At 41.9% G+C, this 15,498-nt stretch overlaps 1 protein-coding gene across 2 annotated transcripts in view; it reads right to left on the minus strand.

Annotated features, from left to right (window-relative positions):
* LOC127569055 (dedicator of cytokinesis protein 2-like) overlaps positions 1-15,498 on the minus strand; it is a 528,829-nt gene that overhangs the window by 72,341 nt on the left and 440,990 nt on the right. For both annotated transcript variants that reach the window (XM_052013336.1, XM_052013337.1), the window contains exons 37-40: positions 14,190-14,280; positions 10,654-10,773; positions 6,460-6,549; positions 3,750-3,854 (exon numbers count right to left, since the gene is read on the minus strand). In XM_052013336.1, the coding sequence (XP_051869296.1) occupies positions 3,750-3,854; positions 6,460-6,549; positions 10,654-10,773; positions 14,190-14,280 (406 nt within the window). The remainder of the gene's footprint in view (positions 1-3,749; positions 3,855-6,459; positions 6,550-10,653; positions 10,774-14,189; positions 14,281-15,498) is intronic.

Genomic DNA, 15,498 nt, shown 5'->3' on the forward strand with positions numbered 1-15,498 from the left:
ATAACTGTTGTGATATGTTGATGATTTTGGTCTTCTCCTGTAAAGATTATTGTAATAAAATGATAAATTTCAGTAACTGTTACAATATTCTCCTTTTCAAACCCAACATTGAATACAATCATAATATTCTCATGATTTAATTAATGTTTCATTATTAGATTATAAGCTCTATCTGGCCCTTTGCTGCTGGAAAATATTGCTGCAGAAACTCTCTTGAATAGACTCCCAACATTCACAGACCTAGAATTATTGCAGCACCTGAAGTGTTGATAAAGTGCCATTGGGTGGGATCCAGGCTTGAGGGCCCTATCAGGCAATGTTTTACTTATTACAACACAGGAGGAGGCTGTTCAGCCCATTGGGTGTATGCCAGCTCCCAGTAGAACAATCCCACAACTTCAATCTCCTGTATCCTTGCAGCTTATTCCCTCTCACAACTCCATTTTCAGTATTTTGTACCTAACCTGCACCAAGGGATACTTTACAGCAGCTGATTAATCTACCAGCTGGTCTTTGGGATGTGGGGGGGAGCTGGGGCACCCAGAGGGAACCCATGTAGACATGGAGAGAATGTGCAAATTCTGTGCAAACAACCCCTGGGGTCAGGATCGAACATGGTTCCCTAGAGTTAAGAGGCAACAGCACTGCAAACTCTGTGTGGAGTAAGTCTTTTCCTTTGGTAGCTACGCAATGGTTGGTACGATAGTGAGTTGAGCTAGCGAGGATAGGTGGGGTAGGGAGGTGGATTGTAGCAGAAGGATTTGTTGTCAGATGGGATCAGTAGGATTGTCTGTCTGGGGGTCCATCGTAAATAGGATTCAGGTTGCTCAGAGATGGTATGGGGGTCTTGGGGAAGGCTGCAGCTAGGTTTGAGAGTGGGGCATTGGTTAGAGAAAGGATTTGAAGTCTAGCAGGAGTTAGCATAGTTTTATTCATGGGAAATCCTGCCTCACATATCTAAATTTTTGGAGGAGGTTAGCTAGGATTGAGAGTCGTGGAGTGGTCAGAGATAGATTTGCATGTCAAGGTTGATTGGGCTTTCAGCTCAACGTTTGGGGTGGAGGTGGGAATGAGTCAGTTGTACAGGCAACTCCAGGTATCAAGGTGGGGATGTTAGTTAGAAAAGTGATCAGGAGTCTGATGATGTCAGCAGCAAGGGAGATGGTTGGGAAGTGGGATTAATGTACGTGAAGACAATGGCTACCATGGAATCCCTGGCAGTGGACCTGATTGAACCCGCTTTAAATAGAATTTTGATCAGACTCGGTCGAAGGCAGGTTTCGGTATGACTGACCTTTGCTATTTGTTGGCCTTGCAACCCAAAACAGGTTTGTGCAAGGGGTGTCAAACTGAGCACTGCCCACTGTTTGATGTCTCTGAACATGTTTCACAGTCTCTTTGTTATGACATATCTACGCAGAGGGAACCAAGCGACTGAGTTTTCATTAAGATCCAATCACGTCACACCTCTGGGTGTAGAACTTCCAGGTCACCAACTTCGGCCTTAGGTCACACCCCACTTTCTGGTTGATATGAAAAGTAAAGTTTCCTACTAAACAACTCTGCTTTTTCTGCACCCCTTCTATCATCTGTCTAAGTATATTCTATTGCTGAGAGTATATTGTGTCACATTCTCCCTCATTCCACATTTCCAACCACAGACCATCTATGACTGCATCCCCTGAGCTATATTCTCCCTCACTCATATTCTAACTTTAAACACTAAATCCATTTCTTCTGCTCTTCTTTTACCCTGCCCTTTCTAAAGACTTTACAAGGTGGGATATTGAATTCACAATCAAGGGGCAAAGTTATTTTTCATGGTGTTTTACTGTGATATTTGAAAGCAACTTTAAAAATTACCCACATGAAGGGCTCTTCTCAATTTTCTATCTTTTAATGTATTTTTATGGTTTCAGAATGATTCACATTAAAAATTGAAAAATCCTTCCCAGTTGCAGGTTCTTAAGTGACTAATGTGCATGAAGAATGGTTAGATGGCTTGAAAATTTAATTTTCATACTTAAATAAGGAAGGTGCAGTATGAATGTGGCCCTTTCATGAGGATATCAATGCTTAATCTGATATTTACCTTTTATTTCCATGATATTTGCTGATAAATTTTCAAAACAAGCGCAATTTTAGGCATCACTTCCCAATTATATCCCCTTGGAAAATTCACACCACTAGAAAGTAAACTGGCCGAGTGTATGACGAATGAGAGGAAACTCATTAAATGTATTCCCAACAATCATCTGAGTTCCCTTATTCTAGCTGAACATCACAGAGTGCAGTGAATGAGTCAGCTGTTGTGGTCTCAAAAGAATCCAGAAGGTATTTTGTTTCAGTGGGCTGGTTGATGATGGAGACTCTTCAGCAAGCTATGAAGAATACTGAGCGTTGACACTCGGGCAGCACAGTGCTGCAGTTAGTAGAGCTGCCAACTCACAGCTCCAGCAACCCAGGTTCAATCCTTACCTCCGGTGCTTTAAAACTCCTTTCTCTCATTTTAAATTTATGTCCTCTTGTTTTTAATACTCCCACTCTTCTGGATTTTGCTCACCTAAAGCATTTTTTTCACTCAAGAAAATTCCATTGTAAATCCTTCTCCCTTGTGTCCTTCAGGTATGTTGCTAACATGAGCAAGAAGCTCATAAGCTTCTTTATTCCTAAGACCCAGATCATCAAATCGGCTGCCTCTTCCATTTCTCTCCCAGCCAATGGCCTTTGGGGCAAACCAGCCTCCCTAGTCCAGGACATGCTTCTTATAATTTAGCTTTAATGTCCCTTCATGCTCTCCTGGCTGATCTTGTTCATGAGACTCACCTTTTAATCCTTTGACTTTACTCCCACCTAAACAGTGACCACCAACTATCTTCCTTGGCCCTAGAGATAGTTAACACTGTTACCAATTCTCTCTCTTCAGGCACAAGCCTGTTTCTGCCATCAACATCCTTTTTGTCAGAAAATGTACCTATGAACCACTGGTCCTTGCAAATTATGGCCAAGGTCCAACCTCCCTTTCCAAGTCCAGATGAATAAGCTCAACCCGAAATGTCGACTGTCCATTTCCCTGCACAGAACGCTGCCTGACCTGTTGAGTTCCTCCAGCATGGAGCTCCCTTTCCTTTCTACAATCACTATAAGCACTTTGCTTCCAAATCTACACACCCTTTCTGTCATTAAGTTTCCCACATCTCCAGGGGCCATGTCAGTTGTAGCCCTTGGCATACCTGACTGTACCACTCACCTGTAATGCTTCAGCACCATTCTTCAGTTGGTTGGGTTCACAGTCACCTGTTTCTATGTTTACCTATCCATCATAGTCAGACGATGAGCCACAGTTCGTTTCTCTTCAAGATCACACACTATTATCTCTGGAGTGTTCCAAGAATCTAACTTTGACTCTCTGGAATTTCTCATCTTCTTCCTGTTGCTCAGTGCTATCATCTGAAACCAGGCGAGGTTCTCTCTGTGCATTGTTGCCGGCCACCTCTACCTCATCATCAATTTACTTAACGTTTCCACAAATTGTTGAATGGTGAAGCTGTTTGTCTAACACTCATTGCTAAGTGAGCAAACATTTTCACCCAACTAAATACTGGCAAGCTCAAACTGCATGTCTCTGATTGCCGTGCGAATCTCTTTCCCCACCCATTAAATCCATCCCTCTTGCTCACCATTGTTGGGTCAATTTTCACAACACCATGTCCATTCTGACGCCCAAAATTCTGAAATCAAAGACTCACCCTGAGGAATAGTGGAAAACCACGGCCATAAAAACCCACGGCGAAGTAATCAGGAGTTGGCCGCAAGATTTTCATGATGTTCTCGTAGAATGTAGCTTGCTGTTTCTGTGGGTAGACAAGCAAAAACTCACAGTATTTATAAAGAAATCAGTACAACATTGCAATAAATATGCTTGAATCTTTATAATTTTTCTACACACAATCAGGACTTCAGTGTCAATTTGAATGTCGGACTTTTATGTCCAACCAGAATGTTGTTGAGAAGATGTGATGAATCACCTTGCTGGACCACTGCAGTCTCTGTGGGTCCGGGTATTCCCACATTTCTGTGAGATTGGGGAGGGGTTGCAGGATTTTTACCCAGTGATTGTAAGAGAATTTTGCAACATATATCAATGTCAGAATGCCTTGGAGGATGACTTGCAGGGGATGGTTTTCTCTTGCACCTAATATCCTTCTTCTAAGTAGTTGAGGTTATGAGATTGGGAGGTACTGCCAAACAATCCCTGGCAAGTTGCTACAATGCATTTTGTAAATGGTGTACTCTGCAAGAAACAATGCCATCGGAGGGGGTGAATGCTTGGAGAGAGAGAGATGGGCTGCCTGTCAAGTGGGCTACTTTGACCCAGGTGGTGTTGAACTTTTGTGTGTCACTGGGGTAGCACTCCTCCAGGCGACTGGAGGGTATTCCTTCGTGCTCCTGAGTTGTGCTTTGCAAATGGTGGAAAGGCTTGGCGGTGTCAGGAGATGAACCATCTATGGCAGGATACCCAGATCATAACATGGTGTTGCAACCACAGAAATTATAAGGTTTGTCCATCTGAGATTTTGTCAATGGTGACACACCAAGGAAGTTGCTGGTAGAGCATTCAGTGATGGAAGAATTACTGAATTTCACTCGGAAGTGGTTGGCCTCTCTCTTGTTGGAGGTGGGCATTGCCTGGCACTTGTATGACATGAATGTTACTTGCCACTGATCAGCCTACAACTGAATGTTAACTTGATCTTGTCACATTCCGTTTTTTATTTAATGAGCTGTAGTTGGAACTGAATCTTCCACAATCATTTGCTAACAGCCCCAATTCTGATGCAGGGAAGGTCATCAATGAAATTGCTAATAGATGGTTGGGCGTAGCACACTACCTGAAGGAAGTCCTGCAATGTCTTAAGCCTGAGGTGATTGATTTGGTTTGATTCCAGCTAGTAAAGAGTTTCTCTTAACTCCTAATTTTGCTGAGGCTGTTTGATGTCACTCTCAGTCAAATCCTGCCCTGTTCTTGACGGTTGTCAATCTTACCTCACCTCGTGAATTTGGTTCGTTTGTCCATGTTTAGACCATAATGGGGTCTGGAGCCCAGTGGGTGAATCCAAACCATGCATTAATGAGTAGGGTGCTAGTGAGTAAGGGCCACTTGGCAGCACCTGGTATTACAATGCCGATGATGAAGAATGAATTGATGTGCAGGTAATTCACCAAATTGGATTGGTCCTGTTTTCCGAGGCAGTTATCCATATTGTTCTCTGTACTCAAGAAACTTCAAAGTCAAAGGCAGCGTATGAATTGGAAGCACCAACACCTGCAAGTTTCCTTCTAGATGACCCATTTTCCTGGCTGAAAACATATTACGGTTCCATCGTCATTGTGTCAGAAATCCTGGATCTCCTTACCTAACAGCACCTGAAAGATCACGATCACACAAGCTGAAAGGGTTCAAGGAAAAGGCCCGTGATCACATCCTGGAACACAACTGAGCAGGGCAATAAGTGTTGGCCTTGTCAGTGATGCTCATATCGTCTCAGAGTATTGGGGGGTCAACACAATGAAAGTAAATATCTTTACACAGAACAAGGTTAACTTTTTAATTACCGACTCCAGTTCTCTACATACCTCAGCAACAGAGTGCAGTTAAGGATGATATTTTTGTTCACCAAAGCATTGAAAGGAGAAAGTGTAGATGAATTGGAATTGATATAGAAGTTCAGCCATGATCTTGTTGAATGACAGATCAAGGCAATATGACCAACACTGGGTCCTTTTTGTTAAATTCTTATATCAGTGCATCTGGAGGTTGACGACAATGGGAAATGTCCCCTTTAACATCTAAATAGTCTGCTCACTGCCCAGCCTGACCTGTGAGGAATTATGTTAAGGTGAGATGGTGCAGAAACCAGCCCCCAACATCTGATTAGCCCTGGAGAAAGAGAAGTAGTACCCTGCAGTTGTATTGACTGATCGGACTGTTACAACGAAGAGAGGTGAGTTTAAACTTGGATCTTATAAGTCTTCTGTCCCGTTTCCTTGAAGGGCAGGATTATTGGGGTGCCAATGTTTTGCTCAGGTGGCAATGAGCATTTTGCAGTAATATATGATGATGGCTCCCAAGCACCTGCTTCTCGTACCCCTCTGATGAAGATTCTGTGTTTCAGGAATATGGCTGCAATAACATCCTTGGCCATCTGCTACAGTGGATACTAGCACAACTCCCTCAAGGAATTAGCAACCTCTGCAACACTATTCAGTGATTATGGAACTAGCAAAAAACAGCAAAGATGATGAGAAAAGTATATGCTACCTAACATATATCTGGCAGCTAACAGGTCCCAGAGAAATGTTGAGCTTTAGAGCTTTAAAAAATGTTTTTGGATCTGACAGCTTGAGAATTGGCATTTTGAAGCATTTTGTCACAGCAGGCTGCTCATGAAAACTTACCAGGTTCTGGCTGAGAAGCTCGTAGTCAAAAATTTCCATTTCAAACTGTTCTGCCAGCTCTTTGCAGAGGTTCAAGGCTTCCTCCCACATCTAAAAGAGAAGCAGTCTCATTAGCAAGAGATCATTGAGCTGTGACCGTTCCAGGTAGGATGATTCGATGGAGGACTGGTAAGTGTACACTCGAGTAAACTTTTCCCTCTCCTCTTACTGCTTTTGCTCTATGTCTTCACCTCATATATTTGGGACTGAACCTACTTCTGACTAATGAAGAGCCTACTCTCAAATCGAGAGTGGGTGTTGGGAGTTGTACGATGTCCAGTATTGTGATTCTATGACTGGTTTACATTTTGTGTGCATCAACCAGCTCTTCATTTTGGGGAAACACACAGGAAATGCTGGAGGAACTCAGCAGGTCGGGCACCATCTTTTGTGGAGACTAGTTGCATCTCAAGTGGGGAAGAGTCGCTTGCGGTGGAGGGCAGTGGAAAAGGAGGACTCCCTGCCAATATCTGTTTGGGGCATGGTGGGGGATGGTTGGAGATATTGGAAAGAGTTGAGGGGAACTTGAGAAATCAGGAGATGGAGGTGAGTCCATAACATGAGCACATAGCCCGAGCTGGTACTCCAAAGTAATGATGACCAACTGAATGATGCCTGACAGGAGGTGATGTCTTTCAGAAGTGACATTAAATATAGGGCATTGAGTATCAGAGTAAGGAAGTCATGTTGCAGCTCTACAAGACTTTGGTTACTCCGCATTTGTAGTGTTGTGTGCAATTCTGGTCACCCGTTACAGGAAGGATGTGGAGGCTTTGGAAAGGGCGCAGAAGTGGTTTACCAGGATGCTGCCTGGATTAGAGGGCATGAGCTATAAGAAGAGGTTGGACAAACCTGGGTTGTTTTCTCTGGAGTGTCAGAGGCTGAGGGGAGACCTGATAGAAGCTCATAAGATTATGAAAGATATAGATAGGGTCGACAGTCAAAGCCTTTTTCCCAGGGTAGAAATGTCATGTACTCGAAGACATGCATTTAAGGTGAGGGGGGAAGTTTAAAGGAGATGTGCGGGGTAAGTTTTTTACATGGTGAATGGTACATGCTTGGAATGGGCTACCAGGGGTAGTGGTGGAAGAAGATACGCCAGTGGCACTTAAGAGGCTTTTAGATAGCTACATGAATGTGCCTAGGGAATAGAGGGATATGGATCATGTACAGGCAGAAGAGATTTACTTTACACACAAAGTGCTGGAGGAACTCAGTGGGTTAAGCAGCATCTATGGAGGAAAATGGAAGGTCGATGTTTCAGGTCAAGACCCTTCGTCTGGACATCCAAATGACCAATCAGCATCCAGATGAAGGGTCTTGACCCAAAACATTGATCGTCCATTTCCCTACACAGATGCTGCCTGACCCGCTGAGCTCCTCCAATGCTCTGTGTGTTGCTCCAGATTCAAGCATCTGCAGTCTCTCGTGTCTCCTCAGACATTTAGTTTAACTCAGCATCACGTTCGGCAAAGATATCATGGACCAAAGAGTCTGTTCCTGTGCTGTACTGTTCTATGTTAAACTATGGCCATGTCTGCCCTCTGAAGTAGATGTAAAGGCTCTCAAAGCACTAAAAGAACAATTATCAAAAAACAAGGAAAGGGAGAAGGAATTCTCCCCAATATCCTAGTCAATATTCATCCCTCAATAAACGTCATTAAAACTAGGTTATCTCATCATCACCTTATTACACTTTGTTGGACCTTACTGATTTATAATTTAGTTGCTGAATTTATTATTGCATTTCAAACATTTTTAATTGACTGTAAGGTAATTTGGGTCCTGAGGTTGTTGAGATTACTCTTCCAAGACTTTTTTCTTATATTTATTGTTTTCATTTTTTTAAATAAAAGCTGAATAAGTAATTTGTTGCTTTGGCCTGTCCATTTTTTTCTGGTCTGTAAGGTTTTCAGTGAGTGTACCTAAAAAAAGGATTTATTGCCTAACTCTATGTATTACATTACCACATGTATGCAAGGTCATGCTTGCCAAGAATAGCAATCCTTAGCACTTAGCTCAAGTTGAAATTACTGCTGAGACTCCTAATTGCATCACTCATGCTGGCTGGCACATATTGGGCATAAAATCGTATTGCTCATACTGGCAGGCACATGTTGGGTGCAAGATTGTATTAACCATGCTGGTTGGCATATGTTTGGTCCAGAAATGTATCACCCATGCTGGCTGGCACATGTTGGCAACATTGTCTTAGCCATGCTGGTTGGCATATGCTTGGTCCAGAAATGTATCACCCATGCTGTTTGGCATATGTTTGGTCCAGAATTGTATGAGGATTGGTGGATGTTGGGTCCAAAAGCCTGCCTTATCGCATTTTTCTATTTCTTTGTTTTGTCATCTTCTCCACCTAGTGAGTGGCTTGCGTCTCTTTTAGCTACATCAACAGATCAAGGAATTGATTCTGCTGCAATAGATCTGACTAGAAAATTCTTCTCTTCCTCCCTGTCTCATGTGCAGGGTGGCCCAATGATTGGGGAGATTCTTTACAAACTGATACTAAGCAACATGAAGAAAAATAAATATAAGCAAAATAGCATGATTGGTTATAAAAATAGGAGCATCCCCATGCAGCGTACAAAAGCAGGTAGGAATGCACTTTCAGCTTGTCCCATTGGTGGCAGTCACCCATGTCAGAAGCCTGAGGGGTCTACTCCCAGTACAAATAGTTGATCCATTCTGAGACTACAGCAGCACTGAGAAAGTCACCGCATCTCCCGCCCTACAGTCTTCCAGGTTAGACTTTAAACCAAGGTCCCATGGTCCTATCTGTAGAAGAGCTGTGAAGTTCTCGTGTTGTTGATAACCTTCCTCACTTTAGTGTATAACACTAAAGCAGTTTTTCTTACAGCCTTTTTATGGATGAAATGGCTGCTACTGTCGCCAATAAAATAATAAGCAATTTGTTGGCTGTGAAGCACTTTATAAGGTCCTAAGGAAAAAGCTCCAGAGGAACAAAATGTCTTTGTTTTCTTTGAAATGTTCATAGTGAAGACATAACCTAAATCATTTGGGTGTGTACTAGTTACAGCGAAGAATTCAGGGACACATGGTCCATCCTGCTGGACTCTTGAATGAAGAAACTGATTGGAAGTAAGACTGAGGCTAACAAACTTTTTTTGTTATATTCATTTTTGGGGATCTGGGCATTTCTGAAAATGTCAGCATTTATTGCCCATCCCTAAATGTCTTTGAAATGAATGGTTGCCCAGCCATTTTCAGAGGGCATTTAAGAGACAACCATATCAGTGGGTCTGGAGTTTTGGCCAAACTGGAAAAGGATTGCAAATTTCACATTTTCTTACAACATAAAAGGAGACTATTTGCCCCTTCAAGTCAATGCCAGTTTTCAAAGCAATCCCATCCTCCATTTATTTCCCTATAACTTATTCTATCACGTCAACTCCCAGCCGATTCTGCTAACACTCACTTAAACTGGGGGTAATTTACAGCAGCCAACCAGGGAGGATGTAGCAAGAAACCTGGGGAAGCCCATACAGTCACAGGGAGAACGGTTCATCTCCTCACAGATAGTGCAGAGGTCAGGATCGAACCTGGGTTCCCTAGAACCATGAGGCAACAACACAAACTATGGCACCACTGTGTCACCAACAACTTCAGTCCCCAGGAGATTGATAAACCAGAGGGTTTTTTTTACAACAATCTTGTAGTTTTGTGGTCATCGTTACTAAGGACTCGGGTCTACTTGCACCAAGAAAAAGGCACATCACCTGTGGAAACAAAGTCACAGGTAGAGTATGGGTAAATCTAATGTAGTTTCCTGTTCAGTATTAACGTGCACATTCTCAATCCAGGTCCCGGCATAGGTGAAGGCTTGGTATTAAAATACTCCTGATCACATTCACAACAGCCGCAGTTGGTACTAGTGAAATATAGAACTTTATTGATACAGTATAGGATACTGCTTAGTTTTAAAGCTTCAAGGCCCAGCCCAACCTGACTGTGCCCAACCTGACTGTGCCCAACCTGAGAGAGCTTGGGCTTGAGACTGTGTGTCTGAGATGGCAGAGTGATCCATTTTCCAACACTAACATCCCTTACTATTACAAACTTTAAATTCAACAGAACAACTGCTACTGATCTGGGGAGGTTCAAGCACAACCACTTTACACTCACCTTTCCCTTGTCAAAGTAATTAATGATGGTTTTGTACAGGCTCTCCTTCAGCTGCCGCTGCGTTTGCGAGATCTGAAAATCCCTTGGCATAACGTGGGATGTACATTGCTCATCAGACCACTAAAGCAGAGAATGAAAACTGGGTCAGTCCTCATATGTATCATGGATCCACTGCCTGTAAGAAATTTGTTTTGAAGGTGACATTCCTTTTCATTTTCACTCCTTTTTTTCCAAGTTCTCGATTTCAACCCAACAGCTCCAGCCAAGAGTGCACTGTTCTTCGGGCAGTGTTGCTTATGAAATGTGTCAGCACCATAGCACCACACTGTACCATATCTAAAGATTAGCAAATTAGTACTTTGGACCAGGATGTCACTAACTCTTCTTACTCATAACTCTCCTCCAGATCTGCCTGCTGCCTGTACACATTTAAACTTTATTCCTATAAATAAACATTTCTTTTCAAATGTAACATTGTTAAAAGAATCATAAATTGTGAGATTAGCAGAAGGTATTACTAAGATTGTTAAAAACAATCCTAAAACTGCCCCAGTTCATTCTGCTTATCACCCAGTGCACCACTTCTTTTCAACCGCTACCCTGTCCGGTACAAACTAAATGGTGACCAACCCACTGTGTCACTCCCTTTGTTCCCAAGCTTTGTCATTCTTTCAGTCCATCAAGAAGCTTACTGCTCTTACACCCAATCACGTTTGGCAGCTAAAGTATGAATCACACCTGTCACTAATTACACGATTAACATATTACTGAATTTTAATGAAGGAATATTAAAGAGGGAGGAGAAAGCACCAGGAAATTCTAACCAGAAGCCCTCCTGTAAACCAAGGCACACCACTCAGAAAACACGGGTAATGACACATTCCTAAAGACCATTGTGAGTACTGACAGACTCCCTGGAGAGCCCTGTAAATAAGGGTCACTATAAATACTGTCACTTTCAAAGGAGACCCATGTAAATATTGACACATTAAATGGAGAGCTCAGTACTTACTGATATATTCCCTGGAGATCTCTATAAATACTGACGCTCTTGGGAGATTTCCACAGATACAGACAAATTGCCTAGAGATCTCCATACACAATGCCACACTCCTTGGAGATATCTAAAAATACTGACACGTTCCCTGGAGATCTCTGTATGTACTAACACACTCACAGGAGAAATGTGTAAGTACTGACACACTCCCCAGAGATTTCTGGAAATACTGACACATTCCTTGTGGAGCTCAACAAACACTGCAACATTCCCTGGAGACCACTGTAAATACTGCCCCATTCACTGGGGATCTCTGTAAATTCAGACAAACTCCCTAAATAGCCCTGTAAATACTGACATTTTAGCCAGAGATCCCTATAAATATTGACATAGTCCTTGGAGATATCCATAATACTAACACATTCCTTGAGATGTCTTTTCAATTCTTCTTTAAGTATTTCGGATGTTTCAAAAGAGCAATTAGTCTATTTCTCCCACATAACTCCCAGAGATATCTTGTGTACCTGCAGAGCTTATCCAGATAGAGTACATGCAACCAGTCCATTACCTGTGATTTTCATTCACCATCCCACTCCCACTCCCATTCTTGAACCTTTGGTATGTGGCTCCCTGCACTGTCACAATGAGATCTAATACAAGCTTCAGAAACAACACTTCATCTTCCGTCCAAGCATGTTGCAGCCTTCTCGACTCAATATCAAATTCTCCAATTTTAGCGACACAATGCAGACTAAAAGCATAATTTGATCCTAACTGCGACATTAACTCATTTGGTCTCACCCTATCAGAGCTATTTCCTTTGTTCACCCAATCCTTACCCCACCTTTTCTGCCACTGAAAACCAACATGTTTTCTCTTTATCCTGCACCTGAAACATTAACTGATTCTCTCTTCCCAGATGCTACCTGACCTGCTGAGAATTTCCAGTATTTTCTAATTTGATTTCTGGAAGAGAACAGGGTTGGTATCCTGGGAGAAGCAAGCCAAATGCCCTCCTTTATTTTGGTATATCTTATGTACACCAGTGAATCAATAGTGGAGTCTTGAAGTGGCATCAATCAATGATCTTCACCAGGTAGCAGTTCTTGCACAGTCAAAAGCAAACTACTGCAGAGGCAAATAAAATTCTCCTAGGCCATTTGGCCTTCCATACAGCTGCTGTTATTCCACTCTGCTTTCTCATATACCCTGTCCCTATAAACCTAATCTTCATAGCAATCAAGGCTGCGGAAAATGGTGCAAATACAATAAAACAAACTAGGATAAAAAATAACAGAGATGAGATTATAAGGATAGTTTTCACATAGAAGTCTTCTGAACAGTACTTCATTAAAATCCAACATACTTAGTTTAGTTATTAAGCTGTTAGGATGTAGAGACTCATTTTCTCAGTGAGCAGTTAGAACGCAGTACCTGCTAATGCACAGTGGTTGAATGAATAAATACAAACCAATGCCATTCTTTAGCAAAACCAGGAAGAGGAATTTCACACCAATGTTGGCAGAAACCTGGAATTCTTTCCCTAAAAAAAACTATGGATGGCAGGGGTCAGTTTGTGCTTCTGTAATTACGTCAATAGAGTTCTGTAGCAAGGAAATCAAGGAATATTGAACAAAGCCAAATAACTACAGTCATGGTGCAGATCAATGTCAGATTAGGTTTGGCCTGCTGCTAATGATGGTACATTTTTACATGCCAAGCATCCTGAAATCATTTAATAAGCAGCTGAATGCTGGTATAAAAGTTAGGGTGGGAATAGCTAGGATTTTCTAAATGGCTGATCCAAGATGCACCACATGGGCTTGCAAGCAAAAATTGCCCAAAGGATCTTCCTCACCTCTGCCCTTCACCGGATCAGTCCATGCCTGTTAAATGACTTATGGATGCCACAATTGATATCAATATAAATGGGGTGATAGTTGTTCGAACATTACCACATTCACTATGAATCTCTATTTCAGGGTCATTTCAATTTCAACTGACACTGAAAAGACTGATGCTCTGGTGACAAGGCCTTAATAATCTTCCTGACTGGACTGAAGCACAGTCATGAGATGCTGGTATCAACTGACCACTGGGTGGCCCATTTTCCGATGTACACTGGGTTAAATCACAGAGGGGATGTGCAAGAATCAAAACACGTGCTTCTGGGTCTGAGCTATTAGAATCTGGACCCCTAGATCTCCACAGTTTCTTTCTCCTCAATACTTAGAAATCCATGCCTGGTTGCTAACACCTTATATAGTCACAACAAAAAGTCGTCTTCTGCCAGAGCTGTATATAATGTGTTGACACAGTTACATTGCGTGCTCAGTGCTAATGACCAGAGCTAAATCTTTCAGCACCTATCTTTCTTGAGCCCTAAGTGAATGTCCTCCATCACATTCTCCCAACGCAGCTCGAATTTTTACAATGATGTATTAAATGGAAAACTTGGATATGAACAGTTAATTTTGACTCCATTTATATCTTTACAGCAGGTGCCATGCAGTTGTATTTTGCAAAGAACATTTCTAACCTTGAGTAGTTTAGCATGCAAGAGCAGTGTGTAAGCAGCCTCGGTGTAGTTGTCACATTCCAGGTGCAAATCTCGAAGCTTGTACAGATATCTGTAGAGCACAAACAAAACACTGAGCAATGCTGAAGATTACAGTATTGTTCCTATAATTACTGAGCTGTAATTAACTTCAGAAAAAATTAATAAATTATATGATTTTGGATGGTTGCAGTGATCAGTATTGTCAAAATAACATTCATTAGTGTACATAATTGTTCCCAAAGGATGCAAGACTAGGATAATGTTTGGTAACAAGGCTCAGTACAGCAAACTTGTTAACGATTAGAAATTACTGTCAGTGAAGTTGTTGTATGAAGGCCTAATGTGCTCATCTCATCTTCCCCTCATTTATTTTAAATAGGTTTCTGCATGCATTAAAATGGCAAAGAAAGGAATCTAAAATGAATTCATTCAGAGCTTCCCTGATAATATCACTTCATATAATTTTCGATAAATGTCTTTACTTATTCTGGAAGCCCCTTGGTCTCTGCAAAAGGGCATTAACTTCGACAGTTATAAGAAAACAAAACAAAAAAAACTGCAGATGTTGGAAATCTGAAATAAAAATCAGACAATGCTGGAAATACTCAACAGGTCAGGCAGCATCTATGGAGAGAGAAACAGAGTCAATGTTTTAGATTGATGACCTTTTATCAAATCTAATGAACAGACATCAACCTGAAATGTTAACAGTGTTTTATTCCTCTCTAGCGAGGTTGCCTAAACTGATGAGTATCTCCAGCAATTTCTCATATTCAAATTTTATTTTTCTTATTTTCTTACAACATAGAAGAAGGCTATTTGGCTTATCAAGTCTTTGTTGGCTCTTAGAGCAATCCCATTCTCCCACTTACTTCCCAGTAACCTATTCCCTCTCACATGCCCATCAACTCCCAGTGATTCTCCTACCACTCTCTTACACTGGGGGCAATCTACAGAAGCCAATTCAATAACCACATTAGGATGTGGGAGGAAACTGGGGCACCCAGAGGGAACCTATGCAGTCACAAGAAGAATATGAAAATTCCACACAGACTGCATGGGAGGTCAGGATTGAACCCAGGTTTCCGGAGCTGAGACAGCAGTTGTGCATTTCTAATTTACAACTGAACTTCCTAACCTTGAGCAGTGTAGCATGCAGCTCTGCATGTTCCTTTTATCCAATATCTTCTTTCTTAGTTTAACTCCGCCAGCCTTTCCCTTATACCACCGATATTTTTATGATTCCAGGCTGCATCATCTCATCTCCTAACATCATAGAGTCAGAGTG

The sequence above is a fragment of the Pristis pectinata genome, chromosome 4 (genome assembly GCF_009764475.1).
Source record: "Pristis pectinata isolate sPriPec2 chromosome 4, sPriPec2.1.pri, whole genome shotgun sequence".
NCBI lineage: Eukaryota > Metazoa > Chordata > Chondrichthyes > Rhinopristiformes > Pristidae > Pristis > Pristis pectinata.